Consider the following 25,495-nt stretch of genomic DNA (forward strand, 5'->3'; position numbering starts at 1 on the left):
TGTTAATCATATACACATTGTGTGTATGCATGTTAAAATTTCAATGATTTTATAATCTCTAGAAGTATGGTTTGAATCTTTAAAAAATATGTTCCATGTTGCCACTTACCATGTCCTAATTCTAACATCTGTTATTTCTAGGACTCTTTCATTTAATGGATTCCCCCCACCCCTTCACAATGCTCAGCTCATTTGTTCTCCATCTTTAGGACTTCTGCCCTGCTATGCTACATGATGTCCAATGTTTGAAAGTCATTGTCTTATATTTGCCTGTTTGTTTTCGGCAGGACAGTAAATTCAGCCCTGTTGCTCCATCATGGCTGGCTAGACTAGATGACTATAAATTATCGTTCTGTTGATAAAATAGATTGCTGAGGGTGTCACCTGTTTCCAAAACAGTTTTCACTAAGTAATCTGAAACACTAGTCATAGCAATCCACATTTATAAGTACCTAAGCCTTGTGCAATGGGTGTTATTGAAGAACCTGTCTACAAGTGAGTTTTATGTAAGACAATTTGCTTTCTGTCTTATATTTAAAAATTTCTCTGGTGCTTACTTCATTTTTTTTTGTTACTTTCTCTTTAGCAGTGATTCAAATCCCAAAGCTTTTCTCTATCTTTTCACTCCATTAAATTTTTTTTTTCATTGTCAGGGACCAGTAATCTGTACTCAAAATTTCATGGTGTTTTGGGCTAAGAATTCCTTATTCTAGGTGGCATATAGTCCTCCAGTGGGCTTGTTAAGTTACATGCAAAGTTGAATAATATAGATAGGGGCTTTGGCTTCAAGAAGTTCCAAGAATATTTTTAAAATATAAATACCCACTTCTGTTTTCTCATCAAATATTCTCATCTTTTGATGAGAATATTCACATTTTGGGATGGACTTATAAACAGAAGTAGAAAGTTCAAGAGAGGGACTTCTTGTTTTTCTTGTGCCACATTCATTGAATGCATATTAGAACAAGGCATGGGGTGTTAATAAGGAGACTGAGGCAAGTCACTGACGTAAGTTTGTAATTTTATAAAAGTCAGACAGATTGACAAAAGACCCAAGTAGCACTGTAGGTATCACAGGAAGAGTGTGATAATTGAGGACTGAGAGATGAGGGAAGGTTTGGAGAACTAGTTCAGGAACCATAGAGTTTTGGGGAGAATGGCATGAGCAGAATTAGGAGTATGAGTGGCCATGGCTTGTCTAAGACAGTCAGAGTAGTTGGGGTTCCTGTTGGAAAAGAATAAGAAAAGTAGGGACCTCTTTGAGCAGGCTCAAGCATTTGGCCTCTTAAGGACTGGGGTAAACATGCACAAAGATTTATTTTAAGTAGATATGACACAACAAATATTGCCAAAGAGCCTCTTCTTGCCTAGTGTCATATCTTTTAAATGACTAAAGTGAGGCAAATTTTGACTCAGACTTCTTCAAGCTTTTTTTTTTTAATTTTTTAATTATAAATTGGCAATTCAGTTATATATATATATATATTTATGAAGTACAAAGCGATGTTATGTGAATATATCCTAATAAAAAAATAAAAACCAGAAAACTAGCCATAACAAACTTCTAGCCATAGTTGAGCAAACTTTGCTTTTCCATGCTGCTTTTCCTTTTCTCACATTAGTTCTGCTATCTGGAATGTTTGGAGTTCTGGAATGAAAGTCCAGCTTCAGAATTTCCTATTCTTCTCTCCCTTAAAGAGAAATTCCAAATATTTTCAGTTTTGATGACTGTGGAAAATGAAAGCAAATATCATCTTAGAATTATTATGAAAATAACTTTGTTTCTTGGATGTTCATAAAGGATTCAGAGGTCCTCAAAATCTCAGGCCATGCTTTGGAATCAGAATTTTTTTTTTTTTTTGGCAGTGTTGGGGTTTGAACTCAGGGCCTCAAGCTTGCTAAGCAGGCATTCTTACCACTTGAACCACTCCACCAGCTCAGACCATGCTTTGAAAACACCTGTAGTATCATAATAAAGCTAATAGGTAAAACAAAACAAAACAAAAAAAACCAAACCAAAACCCAACCCCCCTAAAAAAAAAAACCCCAAAGTGATGTTATGATCTACGAATAGAATGTGAAGTATTAAGACAAATTAATTAAAGTACTATCATCTCAAATATTAACTTTTTTTTTTGCGGTGAGAACACCAGAAATGTGCATGTCAAAATTCGTAGGACTATAATACATTATTATTTACCGTATGCACCACGATGTGCAATACGTCTCAAAGGAAAAATAAAAATCCCGCTTAATGGAGCCTTTGTATCTTTGAAGACTCACTTTCTTCCAGAGGCTCAGCCACTCTTACAAAAATCAGAGAAGCTGTTTGGAATCCCCGCCTTCCCCATCCCTAATCCTGCATCGCTCCTGACAAATCACTCACACAGCCCACCCTCAGCTCCTCGGTTCATTTTACCCTTGGATCCACGCACATTGCGCAAGGCCACCAGCAGCCGCCCCCGCACGACACTCGCGCGCGCCGCTTGCGTCATCAGGGCGCGACATTGCAGCAGGCACTTGCGAGGCTTGCGGTGCGGGCAGCTGCAGCAGCCGAAGTCGGAGCTGCCTGCCGGGTGGATCGGCCAGGGCGGGTGCGGGCCGCGGGAGGCTGCGCGGCCAGCCAGCCGGGAGCACTGGGACAGGTGCGTGTCGCCTCTCTCCCCCTGGACCTGGCGAAGTTTCCCGGGCGGTCCCAATCCCCGTTCTTCTCAACCCCAGCTCCGGGATCCCCCCTGAGAAGTGGGCCGGGCGGGGTGGGGGTCGGCATAGCTCTCTCTCCAGGTCCATGAGGACCAGGTTCTCTAGGCGAGGCACCTATGAAGGGCGGGGGCACTGCCAGTCGGCCTCCTCTCGTGGGGACATCGAGGCAGCAGGGGTGCTCTGAGAGCAGCTGGCACTGGGGATGTTCCAGTGACTGCGGCCACTGCTGGCTGCACTGAGCGCTCACTGTGTGCCACACACCTTGTTAGGCACCTTGTGTTACTCAGTCCTACTTGCAGCCCAAGTGAGATGGATGGCATTCTGCCCGTTTTCCAGATAGGGAAACCAAGGCATAGAAGTTAGCTAACGTGTCAAAATTCATACAGATGGCGTGCAGTGGGGGATTTAAACTTTAGAGCTGGCCCCAGCTTCTCGGTTTCAGATTTACACACACAGTCTGCTCCCCACAACCCAGCTGCCTGGTGCCTCTGGGATTTTTTTTTTTTTTTTAAACTTCTTGACCTTGGGTAAACTCTGTGGGAAGGAGGAGCAAAGCATCGCCTTCCTACTGGCACAACGCTCTTTTCCCTCCCCTCATCTTCTCATCACTTCTTTTCTCAGGCAGCAGCGTGCTCCCCCTGTTGTGTGGATTTTCTGCACAGGAAACTGATAGCTGAGTGTTGAATTTTTATTTTATAATACAGAACTTTCATCCCAGGTGCATGGCTTTACTATTGTCTCTTCAGGTCTAGTTTGTTAGGTTGTTAATTTATGTTAAATTGTTAAGGACAATTACAAGTAGTTACTTTGAGAATAACAGTTACTGTAGCAAATCCATATGGAATTGTAAAGAAATCAGAATATCTCTTTCAAAGAACACTGCTGCCTGGAAGGTGAGCTTTCAGGATGTTAAGGGAATGATCCAAGGCCAGGTGAGAGATAGCTAAGGCTAAAGTAATTAGAGAATAGAGATTATGTTCGAAAGTTTTAATATTTTGCATTAATATCTATTTTAGATATTAAGATAAGATAATTATATAATATAAAATATTAAGTTCATTGTCAGTGAACATTTTCCTCAGGGTAGGAAAAGGCTTAATTGAAAAGAATGAAAACTTAAAAACCAGATGTTTCTAAATAGTGTGCTTTTCTTTTAGAGTTTTGTAGGTGTCTTAAAAGTACAAAGATCTCTTTAAGCATCATGAGAAAAACTAAAATTAATTCAGTTTAAGTGGGAAGGTTTCGGGTGCGTTAATTGCCTTCATCCATTTTACACGGCATGAATATGTATGAGTGAAGATCTCCAGTTCGTAATTTAAAAAAATCTTGTGTGCATACGTATGTTAAATAAACTCATACTTTTACTTCCTCAGGAGTTATTTAGTCATTAAGAAAAATGTAATAATTATTTGTTGCATACTGGAGATAAGGTCTTATTTATACTTACTAGTGTCTATTAATAGTTGTTTTGTCCTGGAAGTCTAAGATTACTTGTACTACTGTATCCTTACATATTCAGGACATATGTTATTTTAATGTTGATTTACCCCCTCCCCTAATCAGGGCAGCCTGAGTTCATATAAATATATCAAGGGCAGTTTTTACTTTGTGACACAACATAGTAGAAGTATGTTTCATCTGATATCCAATTATGGAATAAAACAATATAGAAGTCAAAATTTTCAGTTCTGGGCCTTTTAGATTCCTCATTAATTTAAATGGTATATATTTCTTATAGCACATGATTTGGGAGTTACACTTTGTGACATGGATGAATCTGGACTGACCCTTGGCACAATAGATGTTTCTTATCTGCCACATTCATCAGAATACAGCCTCAGTCGATGTAAACACATGAGTGAGGAATGGGTAAGTTTAAGAGAAGAGTTAAAAACATTTAACTGAAGGGAAAGGATGTGTTCACTTCAATGTTATTTATGAATGTGGAAACACTCGTGACAACATAATATCAAATAGAGGTTAATGGCTACAGCACCTGCCTCCAACTGTTAGAAGTCAGATTACTTCTACTGTTAGAAGTCTAATTGTTATTAGACATTTTTATGGTATTATGTTAATTGGGAAGGAAGATTGGATAGAGGTTTTTTTTTTTTTGGTGGGACTCGGGTAGGAAGATTGGATAGAAAATTAAAGTTCAATGATTGTATTAAAAAGCAAAGCACTTTGGCTACAGGATAAAACATTTATAATTGTTTTGGAGAGTGTACTTTTTTTTTCTTTTGGTGTTTACTTTCCATAAATTGTATTTAATAAGCATGAATATTACAATAAAAGTAAACTTTAAAACACTAAAAATAGAAAATTGTTGTATGAGTCCAGTAAAAAATAAAAAAGCTTGTATTATATTGCTTTCCCTATTTCAACAAAACATGGCATGTTTAAAATATTTTGGTGGTTTGGTCTTTTGGGTATTTTAAAGAATCCGTGAGATTTGAGCAAGTAATGAGCTCAAAGTTTGAGAAAAGTTTTGGCAAAATAGAGCAGGGTTTGATCCGAACTGAGCAATACAACTGTAATTTAAATTCTAGCCTTTGAACTCTCTTCATAAGACAAAAGAATGCTACTAAGTTTTACCTGGGTTTTTGTTTACAGTAAAATCTTTTAAGCTGTAACACAATAACTTACTGTTTGATTGTGGGAATGTGTGATTTCAAAGGGGGTAAACTGACTCCGAGCATAGGGGATTTAGGAATCTGATTTATTCATTTTGTTCTGTCAGAAGTCCATTTGACCTTCTATAGCTTTGAGGTTTTTTGTAACTAAAATTTTAAAAAACTTTTATTATGGATATCTGTTATATTTATTTTTTGGTGGTGATGGAATTTGAATTCAGGGCTTTGCTTGCTTGTTAGGCAGGCTCTCTACCACTTGAACCATGTCTCTGGCCCTTTTTTCTCTGGATATTTTGGGGATAGGGTCTTGCTTTTTGTGCAGGCTTATCTGGACCATGATTCTCCTATTTTAAGCTTTCCAGCATCGCTGGGATGGGAGGCATGTACCACCACGCCCAGGTTTTTCTGTTAAGATGAGTTATCACAAACTTTTTTTGTCCAGGATTAGCCTGGAACTACAGTCCTCCTGATCGCAGTCTCCTGTACCTTGGGATGACAGGTGCACACTACTGCACCCAGCTATTGGTTGAGAGGGGGGGTCACACAAACTATTTGCCTAGGCTGGCCTTAAATTGCATTCCTCCCAATCTAATCTTGTCAAGTAGCTAGGATTACGTAAAGGCATGAGTCACCAGTGCCCCACTTATTTTTAATTGACATAGTAATTGTATATATTTACTGGATGGAGTGTCCTTTTACAACACCTGTATACAATGTGCAATGATTAAGTCAGGGTGATTTGTATATTCATCATTTCAAGCAGTGTCATATTCTTGTGTTGGTAATATTCAAAATCTTCTCTTCTAGCTGTTGAGAAGTGAACAATAGATTATTGTTGTTGGGCTTTTGGTGCATGCCTCTAATCCCAGCTATTTGGGTAGTGGAGATAGGAGGATTGTAGTTTGAGGCTAGCCCAGGCAAAAGTACAAGACTCTATCTGAAAAAAAGCTAAAAAGCAAAAGGACTAAGGGAGGGGTGGATTAAATGGTCTAGCACTTTCTAGAAGCCCTGAGTTCAGTACCCAGTACTGGAAAAAAAAGATATTGTCAACTATCGTCACTCTACTGTGCTATAGTAGGACTTACTGTTCCTACATAACTGTATACTTATACCCATTAAACCAACTTTTCCTACACACCTACCACCTGTCCAGCCTGGTAACTACTATTCTACTCTGTAATTCTATGGGATCAACTTTTTTGAGTTAGATATGTAAGTGAGAACGTGTGGTATTTGTCTTTCTGTGCCTGGCTTATTTCAGTTAACATAATGAATTCTTGGTTTTAGACATAAAGTGGACAAGTATAGTTCTCTTGCCATTTAGACATTGTTTTTTCCCCCCAATATTTATTAGGGTGACTGTGGTTTTAAACCTACCTTCTTCAGATCTGCAACATTAAAATGGAAAGAAAGCCTCATGAGCCGGAAAAGGCCATTTGTTGGAAGATGTTGTTATTCTTGCACTCCTCAGAGCTGGGTAAGAACATTCCTGCTTGTTGGCCTTTAATAAACAGAGTGAAATATATGACATGGGTTTCCAAGTTTGTGTGACTTTTTGTTGTTTGGTCTTAGTGGGCTTGATTCATTCTTAGAACTGAAACCCCACATTTATCAACCACGTATTCCAAGTAAAGAAGTTAACTTTTCTTTCTATTCATTTTTTTCAATAAATATTGGTCTCCTTATCAATCTAGGCAATATTCTGGTTCTTTTGTGGCTTTAGCATGATTTCAGGGGGAATACAATTCCAAGATTGGTAGGAATCTTCATGTACCTTCTAGGTGTTGACCTTGAGCCCTTAACATTAAAATCCTGGCAAGATGAAAGAGAGATGGTGGGACAGAAAAAGTTAAAGCTGTGACTTTGCTTTTGGTTTTGGATATGTTTTTGTTTCTGAGGGATGTCCTACTTTATGATCGTGAAAAATGATCATTAAAATGTTACAATGAAGATTTAAGAAGAGTGTGTCTGAGTTTGTTTGTATTTTGGTGAAAAAACACAAGTTGTGCCGTATCTTCCACATTATAGGATAGCGTACAGAGCTGATTGGGTGAGAGGGATGAGTTGGTGCGAGAGATCAAATTTTGTGTTTGTGTTCTGAGGCATTAGAGTTACCCTTTAGATGGTTATGTTTGGATGTTAGGCTCTCCCTGATGGGCTAGTTATTAGGAATATTGATATTTCAGGTCTTGTGATTTATGGTGGTTGCTTACAACCTGTGTGAATAGCTAACTGTGCTGGTGAATTTTCTGCTCAGGGTTGGCTTGGTAGGAAGTAGAGTTGTGAGTTTGGCCTTAGGATTTACTGACATTGAAGAGATATATGTGGGACCCAAACAGTTCAGGTTAAGTCCTCAAGTTTGCTCAAGAATGTCTTGTCATAAATATTCTTTTAAACCATAGTGCCTTGTTGCAAGAATATGATAGAGTAGAAGTATCATAGAACTTTCTAGTCCAAGAGTAAGGCCAGTTTAGATTCACAGGACAGTGGAAGTAGATTTAAATAGAAAGTCGTGTGGCTTTTCTTTTTAGATTTGACATGTCATCTAAGTCTAGTTTCAAATGTGTATTCAAAACAATAACTTAGCTATGATATTAGACCAAAACAATCCTGTAACTACAATGTTACAATATATCCGTAAATCAGAAGAAAGTATAGGAAATTATTTGGTGTAGTGATGGTTTGGAGTAGAGACAGATAGTGTAACAGATCATTGATTTTTGCATAAATATAGTAATGTATGGAGCTGAGTTTGGTCTTGAATTTCTTTCATGGCATGTTCATTTAGAATGATTTGTTTGAAAATATTTTATAGTAACCTTTTTATATTTGCTATCGTTTCTCTGAAATCCTGCTTTTCTTTTCTCTAAAGAGATGTTACGTCTCTTTCATTTTATTTTTTTATATCTTTTGTTGATGACACTTTTCTAGCATTTATTTGTGGGATACTTATCTTTTTGCCCACATTGATCAAGCTGTAGACTTTCTCTTTTCAACAGAGCTAACTCTAGATTATCTTTGAAAATCACTTGTAAAGAGGATGACTTATAGATGTACATTTTCTCAGTGAGTGAATAGTCATTTAGGGGACTAGAAAGGCCATACTCTTTGAAACAAGATCTGACATCGAGATGAGGAAAATTATTTTTTTCTTAATTGAGGATTTTTTCAATTTTTTAGAGTTAATGAATTTACATTTGACATCTTCTAAGCAAACTTTTTGTCTTTTTTTTTTTTTTTTTTTCTGATGGCACTGGGGCTTGAACTCAGGGCTAGGCTGGCACTCTTTAACACTTGAACCACTCCACCCGGCCTATACATTTGACATCTTCTAAACTACCAGCCTCAATTTTCTTACCTACAAAATGGGGATAATGTGCCTTATATATTGGGAGATTTAGTAACCTAGCAATAACTGTGACAGATCTGTGACTGTCTTGTGAATGTTGTAAGCTAACTATACCTTTAGCTCTTTTGAGATGGAGGTGAGGAGCTGGCCAGGAAGGGAAGAGGTACTATTTCCTTTGGTTTTAAGATTTTAAAAATTAATTTTGACAAAGACAGGCACTGCTTATTTGGGTGACCTGATCCAAAGTCCAGCCTCTGAAACCTAAGTGTGAGACAGCGTAAGGATAAAGGCTCACATAGTAATAAGAACATTGTTCTCATGAGAACACTGGGAATGCCTTCCTGTGTTCATTTATGTTTCGTACACAGTCTTATATCACTGCCTAATATGGAAACTTTACATGTGTTTTAATGAATAATAACGAAGTGCTTTGAGATCTTTGGGTAGTATTAACCATGAACTGTGTAATGCACATCACGGCAGTAAGCATCTGATATTTGAAAAGGGTGGGATGCCTCTATGCTTTTCTCAGTGTGTGTCCATGTGTATAGTTTTTCATTTGTTAACTTTTATGTTTTGCTTTAACATCTGTGTATTTAAAAATAATTATTGTGTTTGCTTAATATAGAAAAATATGATGGAAAAATTTGAGTTTGTAACCTTTGAAGCCTAAAGAGTACTTTGCAGTAAAATGTGTTTTCTTCATTACATAGATTTTCAAAGCAAGTCCTAATTTTATGCTTGAATTTTAAAAATGTTCTAGAAATAGTAATGGAAATTCTTCACCATCAATCCAGTTGTGTATTCTTATCTATATTTATTTTGGTTTTTATAGGAAAAATTTTTCAACCCCAGTATCCCATCTTTAGGTTTGCGGAATGTTATTTACATCAATGAAACTCATACAAGGTAAAAAACTTCTAATACTTCTATTGAGGCTCCAAAGGAAAACTCATCATGTCAATTAGCACACCCTTAGATAAGCCAGTTTTGAGAGTGAGCGGTTTTTGACGTAGAGATTAGAAGTAGGACAGCCACCAGAAAGACCTATCACTATTAATGTCTGCTATACTTATAAATATTCCATTCCATGGAGATGGGAATGCTGATATTACTTTAATGTACTTTAATTCATTCATATACCAACTTTTGCTAAAATATGGGAACAATTTGTCTGAGGAGAAATGTAGATTTGAATGTCTTATCTATCGCGCCTGCTTTTTACTTTAAATAAAGTCAAAGTGATTAAAATTTGTGCATAATCCATAGGGTATTAGAGCTATAGAGTTTTAGAAAATATTTTACCCTCTGAACAATATGCTTTAAGTTATTATTTAACTAAGACTTTTCTCAGAATTCTTACTTCTAAATTCCAGACATTTGGGGAGAGGCTAGTAGGTGCCAGAGAGAGAGAGAGAGAGAGAGAGAGAGAGAGAAAGAGAAAGAGAGAGAAAGAGAAAAGGGCCTTTGTTTTATATGAATCCAAGTTAGAAGAAAAGGAGGAGAAATGGAAGGTTGTATGAGTGTCTGTGAGGCAAGAAAAGCAGTAGCCAAAAATACTACCAGTCCTTGTAATTCTAAGAGTGGATGCCTAAAGTAGAGACGAGGTGAGCTCAGGTGATGAGAAATACTTGAAACTCTATGAAAAAGTGATCCAAGAAGTCAAATACTCAGCTTTGAAGAGTTTCCGGCATTATTATTCATGATTAGATGATGAGATTGCGTGTGAGAATGATAATACCTGCTGAATATATTAAAGCTGTTTTTTGTTTTTTTTTTTAAATAGAACTAAAGTCAAAGTCAGGACATATTTTTTCCCATTCTCAGGCTTTGTTCCTCTCTTCCCCTTACCTCCTCTCTCTTCCCCTCCGCTTTCCTCCCTCTCCTCTGGGCCACTGAAGCGTTTTTTTCATTTTCTTGGTTGACATGATTAAGATCCTAAGTAAAAGGATAGAGTATTTTCTTCTTAATGCAAATAGACATTTTATATATGAATCCAAAACATTTGTCTGTTGACCCCAATTGGAGCAGTTAAGAAAAATAGTACTGGTTTTATTGACTTGGAAATATGAAACTATTCAATGCAATAAGCTGCCTGTACAGCTGTTTTGTTTATGTGTTATATGGAGTAAAGCCTACATAATTTTACACACACATATAACCATAGTACTTAACAATCATGCACACACATGGACACACACTTTCTCTCATGTGCCCTTGTGCACGCTTATACACTTTCGTGTGTTCACTCATGTACACTTACACACTTTCACACACATACATTGCTTTCAATCCGTTACAAAGGGGTTTCATAGAGAACTTAGAATTTGTATATGTTCACTGAAGAAAGACTTTTTTTGTGTACTGGGGCTTGAACTCAGGGCCTTCACCTTGAGCTACTCCACCAGCACTATTTTTGTGAAGAGTTTTTCAAGATAGGGTCTCACAAACTATTTGCCCAGGCTGGCTTTGAATCATGATCCTCCTGATCTCTGCCTCCTGAGTGGCTAGGATTATAGGTGGGAGCCACCAGTGCCCACAAGAAAGACTTTAAAATGAATGCAACATATTGGGCAAATTATTCAGAAGATTTAGACAAAGGAAAGGAGGAAGGAACAGAGAGAGTGGCAGAAGGAGAAATGTAAGAACAAGTGATTCATAAAACCAGTTCTCTACCAAATTATTTTTCCTCAGTAAAGGCATTTAGGATCTTTTCAGTTATTTATTTTGAAATCTTCTACTCCCTATAACACAATGGAGGAAATGATAATGCAGCATTGTATAATCATTACAAATGGCTTTAAATCATTACATAATGAAGACTGCTAGCATTCTTATTCTTAAATTCAGCTACCTATACCCCTCTAAACATCATATAGTTCTAGTCCCATCATCATTCTAGTCACTGCCGCTGATAAGAATATCCCTTAGGTATGCTGAATGTGTGTTTGAGAAAAAACAAACAAACTGATTTTATGAACTCAGGATAAAAATAATCAGATCATAACATAGATTAGTTTTGCTTGACTTCTATTTGATCAACCTTGTTAATTCAATTTGAGAATCATTGATTATCTTAGAAGAAATATAATAATAAGCCCTTCACGGTAGGAAAACTTCCAAATTTATCCTTTTGTAGCCCATAGATATAGATATAAGCTATATATCTTATTTTCTAGAGATATACATATATAGGTTATATGTGACATTCAACAAATAAAGTCAAATTTTTTATTTCTTTTGTTTCACTATTAGGATTACTATTCAACAAAGTAAGACTATTCAAGCAGTAATGCATAAATTCTGAGTTTCAATTTTACCTGAGAGTACATGAAAGAAACTATGCATAAAATTGGTTGCATAGAATCCTAAACTATTAAGGAAAAGTTGCTATAGGACAACTTAAGTGTCAGGAATAGGTGACATGAGGCTTTATTTTTGTGAGAGGAAAAACCACTGTGTGCTGTAGGTGTTCCTAGAGTACTTTGCTGCTAATTCATTTTTGCATTGCAGGCACCGAGGATGGCTTGCAAGACGTCTTTCTTACATTCTTTTTATTCAAGAGCGGGATGTCCATAAGGGCATGTTTGCTACCAGTGTTGCTGAAAATGTACTGAACAGCAGCAGGTGAGGGATGTGTGGTAGGAATGGGGAAGTTCCTTCATAAACCTTTGGTTTCTCTGGGACTCAGTTTGGTGAAGTGTTTACATTTCTGAGCATTAAATGTTCAGTTTCTGAGGAAACAGGAAAGGCAGGGGAATGGGTGGCTTTAGTGAAAAGTACCATATAGAAAGAGCAGTCCTGTTTTGTGGATTATGGACTGAATGGGCTTCTCATATGTGAAAGGCAAGTCATGAGTCACAGTTCAGAGATGCATGTATTTCTAGGATTCTCTGTTTTCTGTAGCATAAATATTGAGGACATTGCATTTCCTATTTTATAGCCCAAAGAAAAGTGAATTTGATATCTTGTCAAAGAGTGATTGAGTACCTAGTGTAAATTATTATAGTAGAAAGCCATTGTTAAAAATCTGAAAGAGTAAGAGACTGTCTTTTTTCTCAGAGGAGCTTGCTTTCCAATAGGGAGGCTGACTTGAGCCCATGTGGAATGGGGTGGAGGGGAAGGGGGGAGATTTTCCCTCTACCCTCCAAAAATTCCCTGATGCAAACTGAGATTGAGATTAACAGGTGAAAAAGGCATATGAATTTGCTAATATACTCAGGCATTACAAGATCGTGATTACGCAGTAACCCAATGAGACTTGAATATCCTTTGTGGAGAGAGGAAATGAAGGAGTGTAGGCAATTTTGAGGTATAGTAAATGATTTTTAGGCAATTGTGAAGGAGCCTAGAGAATAGGTAATAGCTGGGGACAAACGTTTCTGGGCTCTAGGGCATTAGGGGAGGGGCAGAACTTCTGGGAACAGAGTCATACTGCACAGATAAAGTCACCCAGGTAATCTGTGGGAATGGCCCTCAGAAGAGAAGATGAAAAGCCCGTCTGGGTGTTTCAGCTTCTATTCTTCTCTGGCAGCCAACCTTCCCTGGCTCCTTGATGAGACTCTAGGAAGAAGATTAAGACAATTCTGTTTCTTTTGGAAGAGCTTCCTCAGTCTGATAAGGGAATTCCAGAGAGCCCCCTCCCTGTGTCCTGGGTGGGGAGAAACAGCAGAAAAGTTAGAAAGTCCTTGGTTGTGAGGCAGATTCCAAGGTCTTCTTGTTACACCTAATTTGAAGGCAGGCAGCTTGTCAAAAAGCTATCTGTTGGGGTATGGTTTTCTGAGCCCCAATGGAGGAAATATATATTCTAGAACATGGGAATTTGGGTGAAGGTTGTTCTGTTCTGCTTCATTGGTGTGGCCCATTTTAGAGATGTACCTCTACTTGGGTAGCAGATGATGGACTGAAAATTGCTTTGGATTCACAGGGTTGTTTGTATCTCCTGTGGGGCTAAAGTCTCAATAGTGCTGACACTTATAATAGAGATATGATAATCACGTTCAGTACTTGTGAAAACATTTCTGGCCAGATGCAGTAAATAGCATTCAAGGAAATAGACTGGGTGTGTCTGTCCTGCATCCCGTCCTTGTAGCTGGTCTTTTAATAGTAGTGAGTTATGGGGCTATGGGATGTTTTGCTTTGTGTCATTAGTCTAAACTCAGTAGTGATGGTGGAAGAAAACAATTGTTTGAAATTCTCAGAATATTATATATTCTATTTTGTAGTTAAAACTTTAAGAAGGTTTCAAGAGCCGTTGGCTGTACTATAAGAATGTATGAATTCAGTGGGAACATACCTGTTGCTCCTATTTCAGTATGTAGATATGATAATGAACTGTCTTAGAAACACTATGCTTAGTATACTCTGTTGCTTTTTGTCTTATTTTAAATTGATCAGTAAGGGAATGCGGTATTTTAATTGTAATTGCCAATATTTCTCTATCTAGAGACCTGTTGCTATTTTTGTCATCAGTGAAAATTTTGTCTGCAAGGAAGGCAGGCTTATAATTTTTTTCTAACACATTGAGTTGGTATAGTGTATTCTTGGTTATCAAAATATTCATGTAGTTTTGGGATTTTGGGTTGGTGAATTTTTACAATGTGTGGAAAAGCATGGCACAGACCTTATGATCTCAGTTACCTAAAATGGATTCTGTGTGTACATGCAGGACCTAGAAAGACATGTCCACCTGAACTGCTTGTGGCCATGGACAACTTGTTCTTTGCTTCTTGTGTTTGTTTCCTGTAATGCACATGTTAAAGAAAAAAGATTACTTTAAAAACCTGAAACAAACCAACAATCAGCTTTTAAGTATGTGTCATATCATCCAGGTGTTTTGGGTAGTAGCTGGCATGTTAGAAGTGGTTTAAGGTTTAACCTCATGTTTTCCCCACTAAGACAAGTGACAGATTTATGAAACTGGATTAAACTTTTCTTTTTACCCCAATGCTATTTTGATCTTGAGCTGTGTCATTTTTGAATTACTAGATTGATTTGAAAAAAATATTTGTAATATTTATATCCCTCTGTTACTTCTGGGGAATTTTACATATAGTTTTACTAATGGGGTAACAATCTAAATCATAGTAAATTAGGATTTCAAAAAAAATCACACATTATTTTGGCAGTGGGTTTTGTATGCCTCTGAATTTTATGCCTGAAGGGGTAAACTTTCTTTTTCTCTTTTTTGCTAGAGTGCAACTTATGTCTCTTACAACATAACTAGAATATTCAAAATCACATAGTTGTAACCCAGCAAATTTGGATTAAACTCTCAAGTCTGCTTTTAAGAGTCTTCAGGGATTCATGAAGTTAAGAATATGATACATAACATTTTAATAGATAATCAGGGCGAGCACTTCTAACTTGAGCTTGTTCTTTTGTGTTACCACATATTAAAGAGATTTTACATTGTGTACATTTTGTTCTGTGACTTACAGCTGGAGTTTAGAAAATACTGAATACAGAATGTAACACAGAACCAGTTACATTGTGTGTCTTTCTTTCCATTTTCAAATCAGAGTACAAGAAGCAATTGCTGAAGCGGCTGCTGAGTTGAACCCTGATGGTTCTCCCCAGCAGCAATCCAAAGCCATCCAGAAAGTGAAAAAGAAAGCCAAAAAGATCCTTCAAGAAATGGTTGCCACTGTTTCACCGGGGATGATCAGGTATTATAAGGAGAGGTAGAAGGTTGCAATCAGATTCAACTTGTTTTGCCCAAATAGGACTGAACCATTGAATTTTCAATTCCTAGCACAATGCTCAGTGAACAAAAAGATATTGTAATATATTTCTGTGTTAAATCCAACTCTATATTCGTACTCAACTTCCATGTGAAGTAGCACTATGGTAGGCTTCATGGTGCCTTAAACTGTGCTGTTTGATAGCAGCCATTGTATCACTGCTGACATCTGTTCTCCTGACTGGTTATGAGTCAAGCTTCTCACATCCATGTCATAAAGGGAGTGGTTTGTGTGCGTTAGAGTGGTCTTTCTGCTCCCTAAATATTAGCTTTGTCATTTGCCTTTGAAGTACAAAGCGTTATTAGAGTGAAATGTGATCTTGGTCCATAGTAAGTAGATACTTCTGTAAGTAGTATGCATTTAAAGATAGCTCACTAATTCTTCAATTTAGATACACAGTTGTGCATGAACACACATGAGGTCATTTACAAGTACTCATAAGTTGTAGGCTCAAACCAAAGTAGACAAGCCAACTATATACAGTTTATACATACACATATATATGCATATACATTTAAATTTTTATTTTTTATTTCAGACTGACTGGGTGGGTGCTGCTAAAATTGTTCAACAGCTTCTTCTGGAATATTCAGATTCACAAGGGTCAACTTGAGATGGTTAAAGCTGCAACTGAGGCAAGAATTTCTGTGAATATGTCATTCCATTCTCCCCATATTCATGGAGTGACTCTAGAGTTCTTCTGGACATGTTTTCTTGTACACTGTTGTGCATTTCATCCCATTTGAGAGGTTTTCCCCTCTTGTGATAACTGCGGTAGCTGTGTATTTGTGGAGGAGAAGTGAGGTCAAGCAGGGCCTGTGATTAATATGCAGGATTACTTTTGAAAGTTACCTTGCAACAACCCTGGAAATTAGGTAAGACAATACCTATTTTATACATAAGGAAACAGAGATATAGACAGATTAAGAAACTGTCTAAAATGATAGATATTAGCTGGTTTGCACAGTATTTAAATCCAGACCTGGCTCAGAAAACTTATGCTCTTTTTACATGATTAGGGTAGCCTTTCAGAAGAGGTGAACTTGAACTCTTGGTTACTCTTCTCCTCCCCCCAGTTCATTCTTGTTGTTGTTATAGTGGTTCTTATACATAGGTGTTAAATTGAAAGGAGAATTATTAATATTGGGAAATGGTTTTACAGAGTGAGTCACTGATTAACCAGCGTTTGAGTGATTCTAACCAAAATACAGTTCCAAAGTGGGATTGAATTTTACCTTTGAATTTTAATGTGGCATTTTTCTCTCTTCCAGACCAATTTGCCGCTTATATTTCTACCAGTCCATAGATCCCATATTGACTATTTGCTGCTCACTTTCATTCTCTTCTGCCATAACATCAAAGCACCATACATTGCTTCAGGCAATAATCTCAACATTCCAATCTTCAGGTGAGATCAGCTTAGTTTGAAATTTAAGGATAGATTTAAAAGATTGTGCTTTGAGTTTAGTGTGTATTTTTGTTTGTTTGTTTTGGTTATAATTAGCCTTTTTTTCCTTTTATTATAAAAGTCATGCTTGTTTATTGTTAAAATTTGGATAGTTTAAAACATTGGCTGTCACCATTATTTATGTGTTTTATATGGGATTCATGGTGACTATGCATATCTGAACTTGATGGGCAATATTTATCAAGCAGATAAAAGGCAATTAAAAAAGCCAGATAGATTACTATACCACACTTGGACAGAAGGTAAGGTGGAATAAAGGTAAACAAAAATTACTGTATTTGTTACTTTGGCCTCATAATTTAGTAGAGGCAGAAACGTGGAAAGCACAATATAACATGAACTGCTTTTCAGAGGTTTTCAGGAGAATGCGTTCAGAGGAAAATATGTGTGCAGAGGCAGAGAGATTCAAGGGCATGGTGTGGTGAGATGATGAACAATTAGGTAAAGTTAGGATATAGGATACATGGAGAAGGATCAGAATCTCAAGGTGGTAGCTGCATAGGTAGTGAGAGCAGGATCAAAAGAAGCTCTGAGCCAAGAGTTTGGAGTGCATTCTATATTTGAAAAATGACATGTTTAGATTAACGTTTTGAAAGGTCATTCTAGATTAGAAGAAGTTAAATCAATTCTGATTCTATTATAATAGGAGAAGGATATGAGGGCTTCAACTCTTGAAGAGGAGGGCATAGACAGATCTGAAAAGTATTTAGTAAATTTAATTTATAAGAAAGACTCAGTGTTAGGTCAGATTTGGGGTTCAACAGAGTGTGTGTGGGAGACTGCCAGGTGTTTTCTACTTGAGAAACTGGGTAGATAGTAGGTCTAATCATCGATGGAGTTGGTGAAAACTGGTTTGAGAAACTGAACTTTTAAACTTCAAAGTACAAAGAAGCTCTAAGGTCAGCTCTGAGAGTAGAGGTGAGTAAGAAGAGGATAAATTTGGAGAGATACTAGAAGGGAAGTGGCCTGGCAGGCTAAGCAGGTAGAGTATTACATGGTGGCATTCATGCTCTTTGTGTGCTTCAAAGTCTGAGCCTCATCCTCATCATTCGGGGAGCTCCTTCCTAATCCCTTGGCTCAGTGTTCTGTGGACTCTCAGAGTTCTGTAGTTAACTAGATTCATATGATGAGCAGTCAGTGCAGTCAGTGATATTTATCCAGCTGTGCTTTGGGCAAGAGTGAACCACACACATAGTCTTTGTTGTCAGGTAGCATATAATGGGGAACACAGGCAAACACCTGGCTCTAAAACAGTGTGATAGGATCCCACAGTGCAGGCATGCTTTCCAGGGGGTAGAAAATACCTATGTTTACTCTCCAGGGCACCTCTTCCAGTGTGCAGGAACACAGGAAGCTGAATTAGAAAGTCACCAGAAAGTAGCTGGTAGGTGAAGGGCAGTATTCCATTGGAGGTCTAGAGTTGGCTTGTCTCTTGTAATCAGAATAGCTCATGTACTCATTTCCCTCCAAATCTGGTTTTCAACTAGGATCTTTTGGAAGTGCTTAATAAACATGTAGGATTTCTCATAATGCAGCTTTCCTTTTCATGAACTTTGTGTCAGTCATTGCTTATGTCATCCTTCTTTCAGATATAGCAAACTGTAGATAAACTTCCCTATTTATTTGGACCTTTCTTCTGTTACACTCCAGCCTACACAGTCACAGGCCACTTCTCAGGATACATTATTTTTATGAATGTCTCACCTTATACATTATGAATTTGTTCTGAAGAACTTTAATTTCAAAGAGAGATATTAAGCTTTGGTAACTTCTTACTATGAGCTCCTTTATACAGAGTAGAGGATACCAAAAATACTAATATTTAATATATTATCACTGTATATTAATATATTTCTATTTATACTTGAAAAGAAGTATTTGAAAACTGTAGGAAGGGAAGCCTGATTTAGAAAATTTCAACCTCATATCAAAATCCATCAGTGTTGTAGAAAGAGACTTGGGTTATGAACAACATTGCTTTACTCCTACGTACATATAAGTGATGCCAAATTTTGTTTCATGTTTTGCAAGATGATTACACTTGGTTTCCATTTGTAAAATTAGCTTTGTCTCACAAGGCCCTTCTTTAAGCAATAATTATTTAAGAATACTTTCCCCAAGGAACTTTTTTTTTTTTTTTCATTTTGTAAGTTTTTGTGAGTTTGCATGGACAAATTTCAGTAGATCTAGTGGGTCAGTGTCTTGACACTGTACACACCCGGAAAAATTTAGAAGCGTTCTGTATGTTTTTAAATCTGAACCATCACCTTTGTGGGCTAGTATATCACATAAAATCCTTTTGGCTCAGAAGTGATATAATACAACTTCATTATATGCACTGATATTCCAAAGGCTGAGGAGAATGTAAAAGGTGGGTGAAAAATGTCAATAACATGGAAAATGAATGTTGCATTTTCACTGTCAGCACTCACACAACACATGTGGTTTATATTTACATGGCAGTTGTTTTGAAGTAACTTGGAATTTAACTATGCTTTTTTATTTTTCCTTATAAATAATTCATGCATTTTTGAATTTATAGTACCTTGATCCATAAACTTGGGGGCTTTTTTATACGACGGAGGCTTGATGAAACACCAGATGGACGGAAAGATATTCTTTACAGAGCTTTGCTTCATGGGGTGTGTATGATTTCTAATTATCCTTAAAACCATTATATTAGCTATCACAGTGGAAGGAAAAAGAGATATGAGCTGAGATTATAAAACAACTGTTCTCTGATAATTTGAATGAGTATTGCTTAGGTATAAGTTTGATCATTTTTTGTAATCACCAAAACACAGTGCTGGTGAGCTGCCTTGCTGTTATTGGTGTGGATAAAATATTTTGTCAGTAGTGAAGTATAGTTTTTTTTCTGTGTTTTTGTCTTATGGTTTAATTTTTCTGAATTCATATAGGTTGAGTGGTCTTGAATTCATGCTTTGCTTTTTCCTCATATCTCAGCACATAGTTGAACTACTCCGGCAGCAGCAGTTCTTGGAGATTTTCCTGGAAGGCACACGTTCTAGGAGTGGAAAAACCTCTTGTGCTCGGGCGGGACTTTTGTCAGTGGTAGTAGATGCCCTGTCTACCAACACCATCCCAGATATCTTGATAATACCTGTTGGAATCTCCTATGATCGGATAATTGAAGGTCACTACAATGGTGAACAACTGGTACATGAGAGTCACTTTTGCTTTTTATGTCTTGCTCTTAGATTTAATTATTAGCGTATTTTGATTTGCTTTTGGAATCAGCTAAGAACATTCTTTGGTACTGCCTAATTTTAGAGCACTGTATGAAGCATGGTTGGGTGGGCATGGTGAGAAGCCCTCGTCTTCTGTGTCATTTTAGGAAGTAGTGCTCATGTGGCATTTTCCTGTGGTTGGAGGGAGTAACATGCCACTTGGTAGCTGGTCATGGGAATGGGAAGTGGAAGAACACTTTCCACTGAGTTGTCATCTCTTCTATAGGGGGTTTGCTCTTCCCAGGGCCTACTGATTATGTATGGACTTTAGAATTGGTGAGGTAATGTCAACAAACTAATGACACATTAATTTGAGAAGTGGCAGTACTTTCTACCAGTAAACTTTTTGTTGAAGTATGATAGTTACCAAAGAGTGCACAAATCATAAGTGTATAGATTGAATTTTTACAAAGTGGACACACCTCTGTAACTAGCACCCAGATGAAGGAATAATTATTATCAGGATGCCAGAAATCTCCCTTGGGCCCCTCCTATCATTAGCCCCTGAAGGAAAACTGCTTGTCTGAATAGACTAGTTTTGCTTGTTGTTGAGCTTTGTGTAAATGTGATAATACAGTGTGTGCTCTTTTTGGATCTGGTTTCCTCTGCAAAGTAGGTGCTTGTGAGATTCTTCCCTGCTGCTGCATATAGTTCCCTCATTCTTATAGCCAAGTAGAATTCCAATGTATGAATAAACCACAATTTTTTCTACTGTTTAAATAAAGCATGGCTGTGATCATCCTTATATATTTCTTGTGGAGACCCTATGTATTCATTTTATCATGTATGTACCTAGGAGTGGATATGTGTGTATAGCTTTCATAAATGGTGCAAAACACTTTAGTTTTACCAATTACCACTTCTACCAGCAGTGTGAGAGTTCCAGAGGAATTCAGTTTTGTTCTGATTTAGTGTGGAAGTCTTAGGCAAAGTACTTGTTTCAAACATGTCAGAAGTCCAAGGACACTTGACAACTGGAGGCTTTAAAAATCCAGGCATGGCATTCTTCTCCTTGTGTTGGTGCTCTGTCCTTGATGTGTACCTGCTTGTCCTGACTGTCTCATGAGACTGTGCCTTATGTAGAGGAAATACCCAGATAATCCTTTCTAAGTGACTAATCAGCTCAAAGACTTAATTTGGCATTTATTTGACTGAAGTTAAGTATTTAGACTCTGGTGATCTGAAGACCTCAAATTAGTGGCCTCTTTGACCTCTTATTTTAATCTGAGAAGTTGCAGAGCAATTCTTCAGGGTATTATTGCATTTTATTCTTAATTAGCTTATAGCTGTACCTGTGTGAATTATGTGAATATTGTACTAAATGAGCTAGTAGTGTTTTTCGTTGACTCATTACCTCTCCCAATGATACGATTACATCTTTTAGCATCTTTGAATATTAAACATTTTCTCAGAGGTCTCAGTTAATAACTTGTTTTCCTTCTTTATTCGTTATTGTCCTTTTCAAGATGAACCTCTAGTTTCTATAAAGCAGTTATTCTTTGGAAAGAAGAATATATGCCCATGTTAGCTTTATTTCTCATCATGTAATTTTTTTTACCTTTGGAATCAGGGCAAACCCAAGAAGAACGAGAGCCTTTGGAGTGTAGCAAGAGGTGTTATTAGAATGTTACGAAAAAACTATGGTTATGTCAGAGTGGATTTTGCACAGCCATTTTCCTTAAAGGTAAGAGTGTGGAATGAACTACATCAAAGCATTGGCCTGGAGGCAGAAGACCTGGGAGCTTGCCCTGGTTGTAACCCCACCCCTGTATGACTGTGGTCTCCGTTTCCTCACCTGCAAAATGAGGACTGTGATAAAAGTGGCCTTTCCTAAATTTTTCCAGCAAAGCATGCTTGTGAACCTGGAAGAGTGAGTGTCCAGGAGATATCAGGCTCAGAGTTTATTACTTTTTTTTTCAAATTCATGAGACTCTTGCATATTGCTTTATGATATATGTTTATTTTATATTATATTTTAAAATTGCATTTAGGGAGAATTTTTCAAAATACCTCCCTTAAAATCTAGAATGATGTTATATTCTGCCGAGTAGAATCCAGGGCCCTAATATCCCAAGGGGGAATGTCATCCTTAGTAAAAGTCTAGGACTGCCAGTTTCCAGAGGTCCTTGTAGTCTTAGATTCCCTCGATTTTTAAATTGAGTGAGGAGGGATAGGTAAGGAACCCAGGGATACAGAGCTAAGGTCCTTCCTCTCCTTACATTCCACTTCTTGCCTCAACTTTAAAAGATTCTGGGTCTGTAGGGATAGCTCAAGTAGTAGAGGTTAAATCCCTAGTACTTGCCCCAACCCCCTACACACACACACCAAAAAGAATGAAGAAGAAAAAATTATGTCTGTTGCTGGATACTTTCTGCCCTAAATTGCTTTTAACTTGGAGGAACCTTGTCATTTCTTACCACTTGATCCTGACTTTTTTTTTTTAAGCTGTTGCACAGCTTGTCTATTTTATTATAATTTTCTTTTGGGTTGAGATTCTTTTGAATATTATGTGACCCTCAGGTTTCCAGGTTCCTCCAAAACGTGTGGTTGTCTATATTATCACTATTCCTAAGTTTGGAGTTATCAGATAATTTCAAATAATTATCTTATTCTTTATCTGATATCAAAGAAAAGTTAAGATTTTTTTCCTTTAACTTTTAAATGATTTTGGTTAAGCTTCATTCTATTCTTTGTGTCTTCAGTTCTTAAATTTCCTGTGTAATAACATTCTATGAATCATTTTGGCCTTCTGAAGACAGTTTAGGATCTAGAAAATTTCTCTGCTCTATAGCATGGCCTGTTTTATAAACAGTTCCCTTTTAACTTTTGAAGATCAGAATATAAATAAAATATATTTTATATGTTGATATGAAAGTAGGACAATGAGAGTGTTGATCTTTTTTTTTTTTTTTTTCAGGAATATTTAGAAAGCCAAAGTCAGAAACCTGTGTCTGCCCCACTTTCTCTGGAGCAAGCATTGTTACCAACTATACTTCCTTCAAAGTAAGATTTGCAGAAATTTTTTGTATTGACTAAACTATGAAATAACTATTATTTCTTACATTGCATAGAAAAGTGGGCTATAAAGAACATACTTCTTGTTTACTTCCTCACTGAACTAACTTTTCTCTTGATCTGATAAAGCATATTGAAATGTTGTATTAGGAAGTTTTTCATTAGTACGATGATTTTCAGGTAAAATCTTTTTGATTTCTAAATCATATAGGCATTCTTACTTGATTTGTGCTTTTGAATTTTTGACCTGAATTGTTCTTGGTAGTAGCTTATGTTATGCATATCATATATAAATGAAACATCTAAAAGAATTGGTGCTATTTGAATTTTCCAGAATTCAAACTGAATTATAACTTAGAGAAATTGAACATTAAGCCTTTCCTTAATATGTGAAAGTGTTGTTTTCAGACATGTTTTAAAATGTGACATCTTGCTTTCTACATTCTTTCTGCCAGTTGACTTTGAAAGTGATGTGCCAACAGACTATAGCATATTTTGTCCATTGGAGTGCATGAAACATAATAAAGTCTATTATGGTGGAAAACACCTTATGGAAACAATCTTGTCTATGGTTTAAATTTAAAATCTGTAGTAATTTTAAGTACTTAATACATTTATAGACTTAGTCCCATGTTCTTTGCTTTGTAAGAGTGGGGCTACAAAAGGCTGGTTTTTACAATTTTTCAGACCTAATGATGCTGCTGATGAAGGTATAGACATGTCCAATAATGAGTCTAGAAATGCAGCAGATGAATCCTTCCGAAGAAGGCTGATTGCAAATCTGGCTGAGCACATTCTCTTCAGTAAGTAGAATCCACACTCTTGAATTCTGCAGTTCAGACTCTGCATGATGCAGTGCAACTTTACAGGTCTATTGTCTAATCCACAGGTGGTGACAGGTAAGGTATTAGAAAGAAGGTGATATTAGGGGTTGGAGGGAATATGTGTAAAACACCTTATGCAATAGGCGCTCATGTGCTAGTTCTTGTGTTTTTTTAAAAAAAATTAGTGTTGTCAAAATGATTTGTGCCCTTTTTTGCTTATGAATGTCTTTTTATTTTATTTTAATTTTTCTTGTGTGTGTGATACTGGAGTTTGAAGTCAGGGCCTTGCTAAGCAAGTGCTCTGCCACTTAAGCCACACCCTGTTCCCAGCCTGAATTTGTGTCTTGAACTAATTTCTTGTATGTCATCTAGGTTTACAGTTAGATTTCCCTTTCTCCTCTGACCCCATGGGTATTCTTATTCAGTAAATAGTGAGTGGCTTTTAATCCTAAAGGTTGGTTTTAACTGTGGGGAGCACAGATGTGTCCTTAATGGTTCTGAGCTCAAACAGCTTCTGTTCTCAGTGGAATAGTTGTGCATACATACTTCAGGTCAGACTGTGAACTGAGGGAGTTATGAACCAGCTGTAAATTCCAAGTTGCAGCATTGTGGACTGTTGTAGAGGCTGCTTTAAAATCCCAGGGCAGTACCTTGATGTCTTGGTGCTCAGCCTCCATGGAATGTCCTTTTTGCCATTCCCTGGGCCATGTCTGGATCAGACTTTCAGCAGTTCCTGCTGACACTGTTGTAGAGGGCTTCTTCCTTCAGCTTGCTTCTTCCACTCTGGCTGCTCCTTTTCTTGCTTGACTCCCAGCCATAACTATGGTACTGAGTACTCTTTTGTCCCTGCCAAACACTGGAGATAGATTCAATTTTCAATGAGGTATTTGTGAATTCATTGTCATCTCCCAGAAAACCCACAAGTGATATCTTTATTTCAGATTATTCCATGGATATTCACATAATTGATATATATGATGATAATTTTCTATAAATTCGAAGTGTTGGATTATGCACCATAGGTGTTCTCAAATGTATTTCTGTGCCTTTCCTTCCCATCTCTGGGCCAGGTTGAAAGAGGAAATGAAAATATATTGAGCATCCATTGCTATAAGTCCTTGTCAGGCCACCATTTCATTCTCACACAATCCGGTGGGCTAGAGAGTATTTTCAAAGCTGAAGCTCAAGAATTTATATAATTTGCCCCAAGTCATGAAATTAATTAGTGTAGAAGTTATAATTTGAGCCCAGATTTTTCTGACTTCAAATTCCCTTTGTCCTCTTTACAATACCTTCATTTTAATGTGGTGGATTCCTGCAAGAAGAATGAAAGAGCTGCTGTCATAATAGACCACAGCCAGTAAGAAGTCAAGACACATGACAATGTGCTATCCTGGAGAACTCTAAAACAGGCTCATACTTTGGGTCTTGGTATTTCCATAAAGGTGTCTTTGGTCATTCAGTAACCTAATTCCACTAGCCTGGATTGAAGTTAGACCTGTCTTAGACTGT

The 25,495-nt window shown here is 37.1% G+C and overlaps 1 protein-coding gene across 3 annotated transcripts in view; it reads left to right on the plus strand.

Annotated features, from left to right (window-relative positions):
• Gpam (glycerol-3-phosphate acyltransferase, mitochondrial) overlaps positions 1-25,495 on the plus strand; it is a 57,726-nt gene that overhangs the window by 21,036 nt on the left and 11,195 nt on the right. For 2 of the 3 annotated variants that reach the window (XM_074078316.1, XM_074078317.1), the window contains exons 2-13: positions 4,442-4,572; positions 6,691-6,813; positions 9,521-9,594; positions 12,199-12,312; positions 15,207-15,353; positions 15,967-16,063; positions 16,700-16,836; positions 19,439-19,538; positions 19,861-20,073; positions 21,715-21,828; positions 23,062-23,147; positions 23,847-23,962. In XM_074078316.1, the coding sequence (XP_073934417.1) occupies positions 4,471-4,572; positions 6,691-6,813; positions 9,521-9,594; positions 12,199-12,312; positions 15,207-15,353; positions 15,967-16,063; positions 16,700-16,836; positions 19,439-19,538; positions 19,861-20,073; positions 21,715-21,828; positions 23,062-23,147; positions 23,847-23,962 (1,423 nt within the window). In that variant the 5' untranslated portion in view covers positions 4,442-4,470. Of the gene's footprint in view, positions 1-2,496; positions 2,646-4,441; positions 4,573-6,690; positions 6,814-9,520; positions 9,595-12,198; positions 12,313-15,206; positions 15,354-15,966; positions 16,064-16,699; positions 16,837-19,438; positions 19,539-19,860; positions 20,074-21,714; positions 21,829-23,061; positions 23,148-23,846; positions 23,963-25,495 lie in introns of those variants that run through there. The other variant, XM_020185207.2, reaches the window with a different exon arrangement.

The sequence above is a fragment of the Castor canadensis genome, chromosome 7, assembly GCF_047511655.1.
Source record: "Castor canadensis chromosome 7, mCasCan1.hap1v2, whole genome shotgun sequence".
NCBI classification, from domain to species: domain Eukaryota; kingdom Metazoa; phylum Chordata; class Mammalia; order Rodentia; family Castoridae; genus Castor; species Castor canadensis.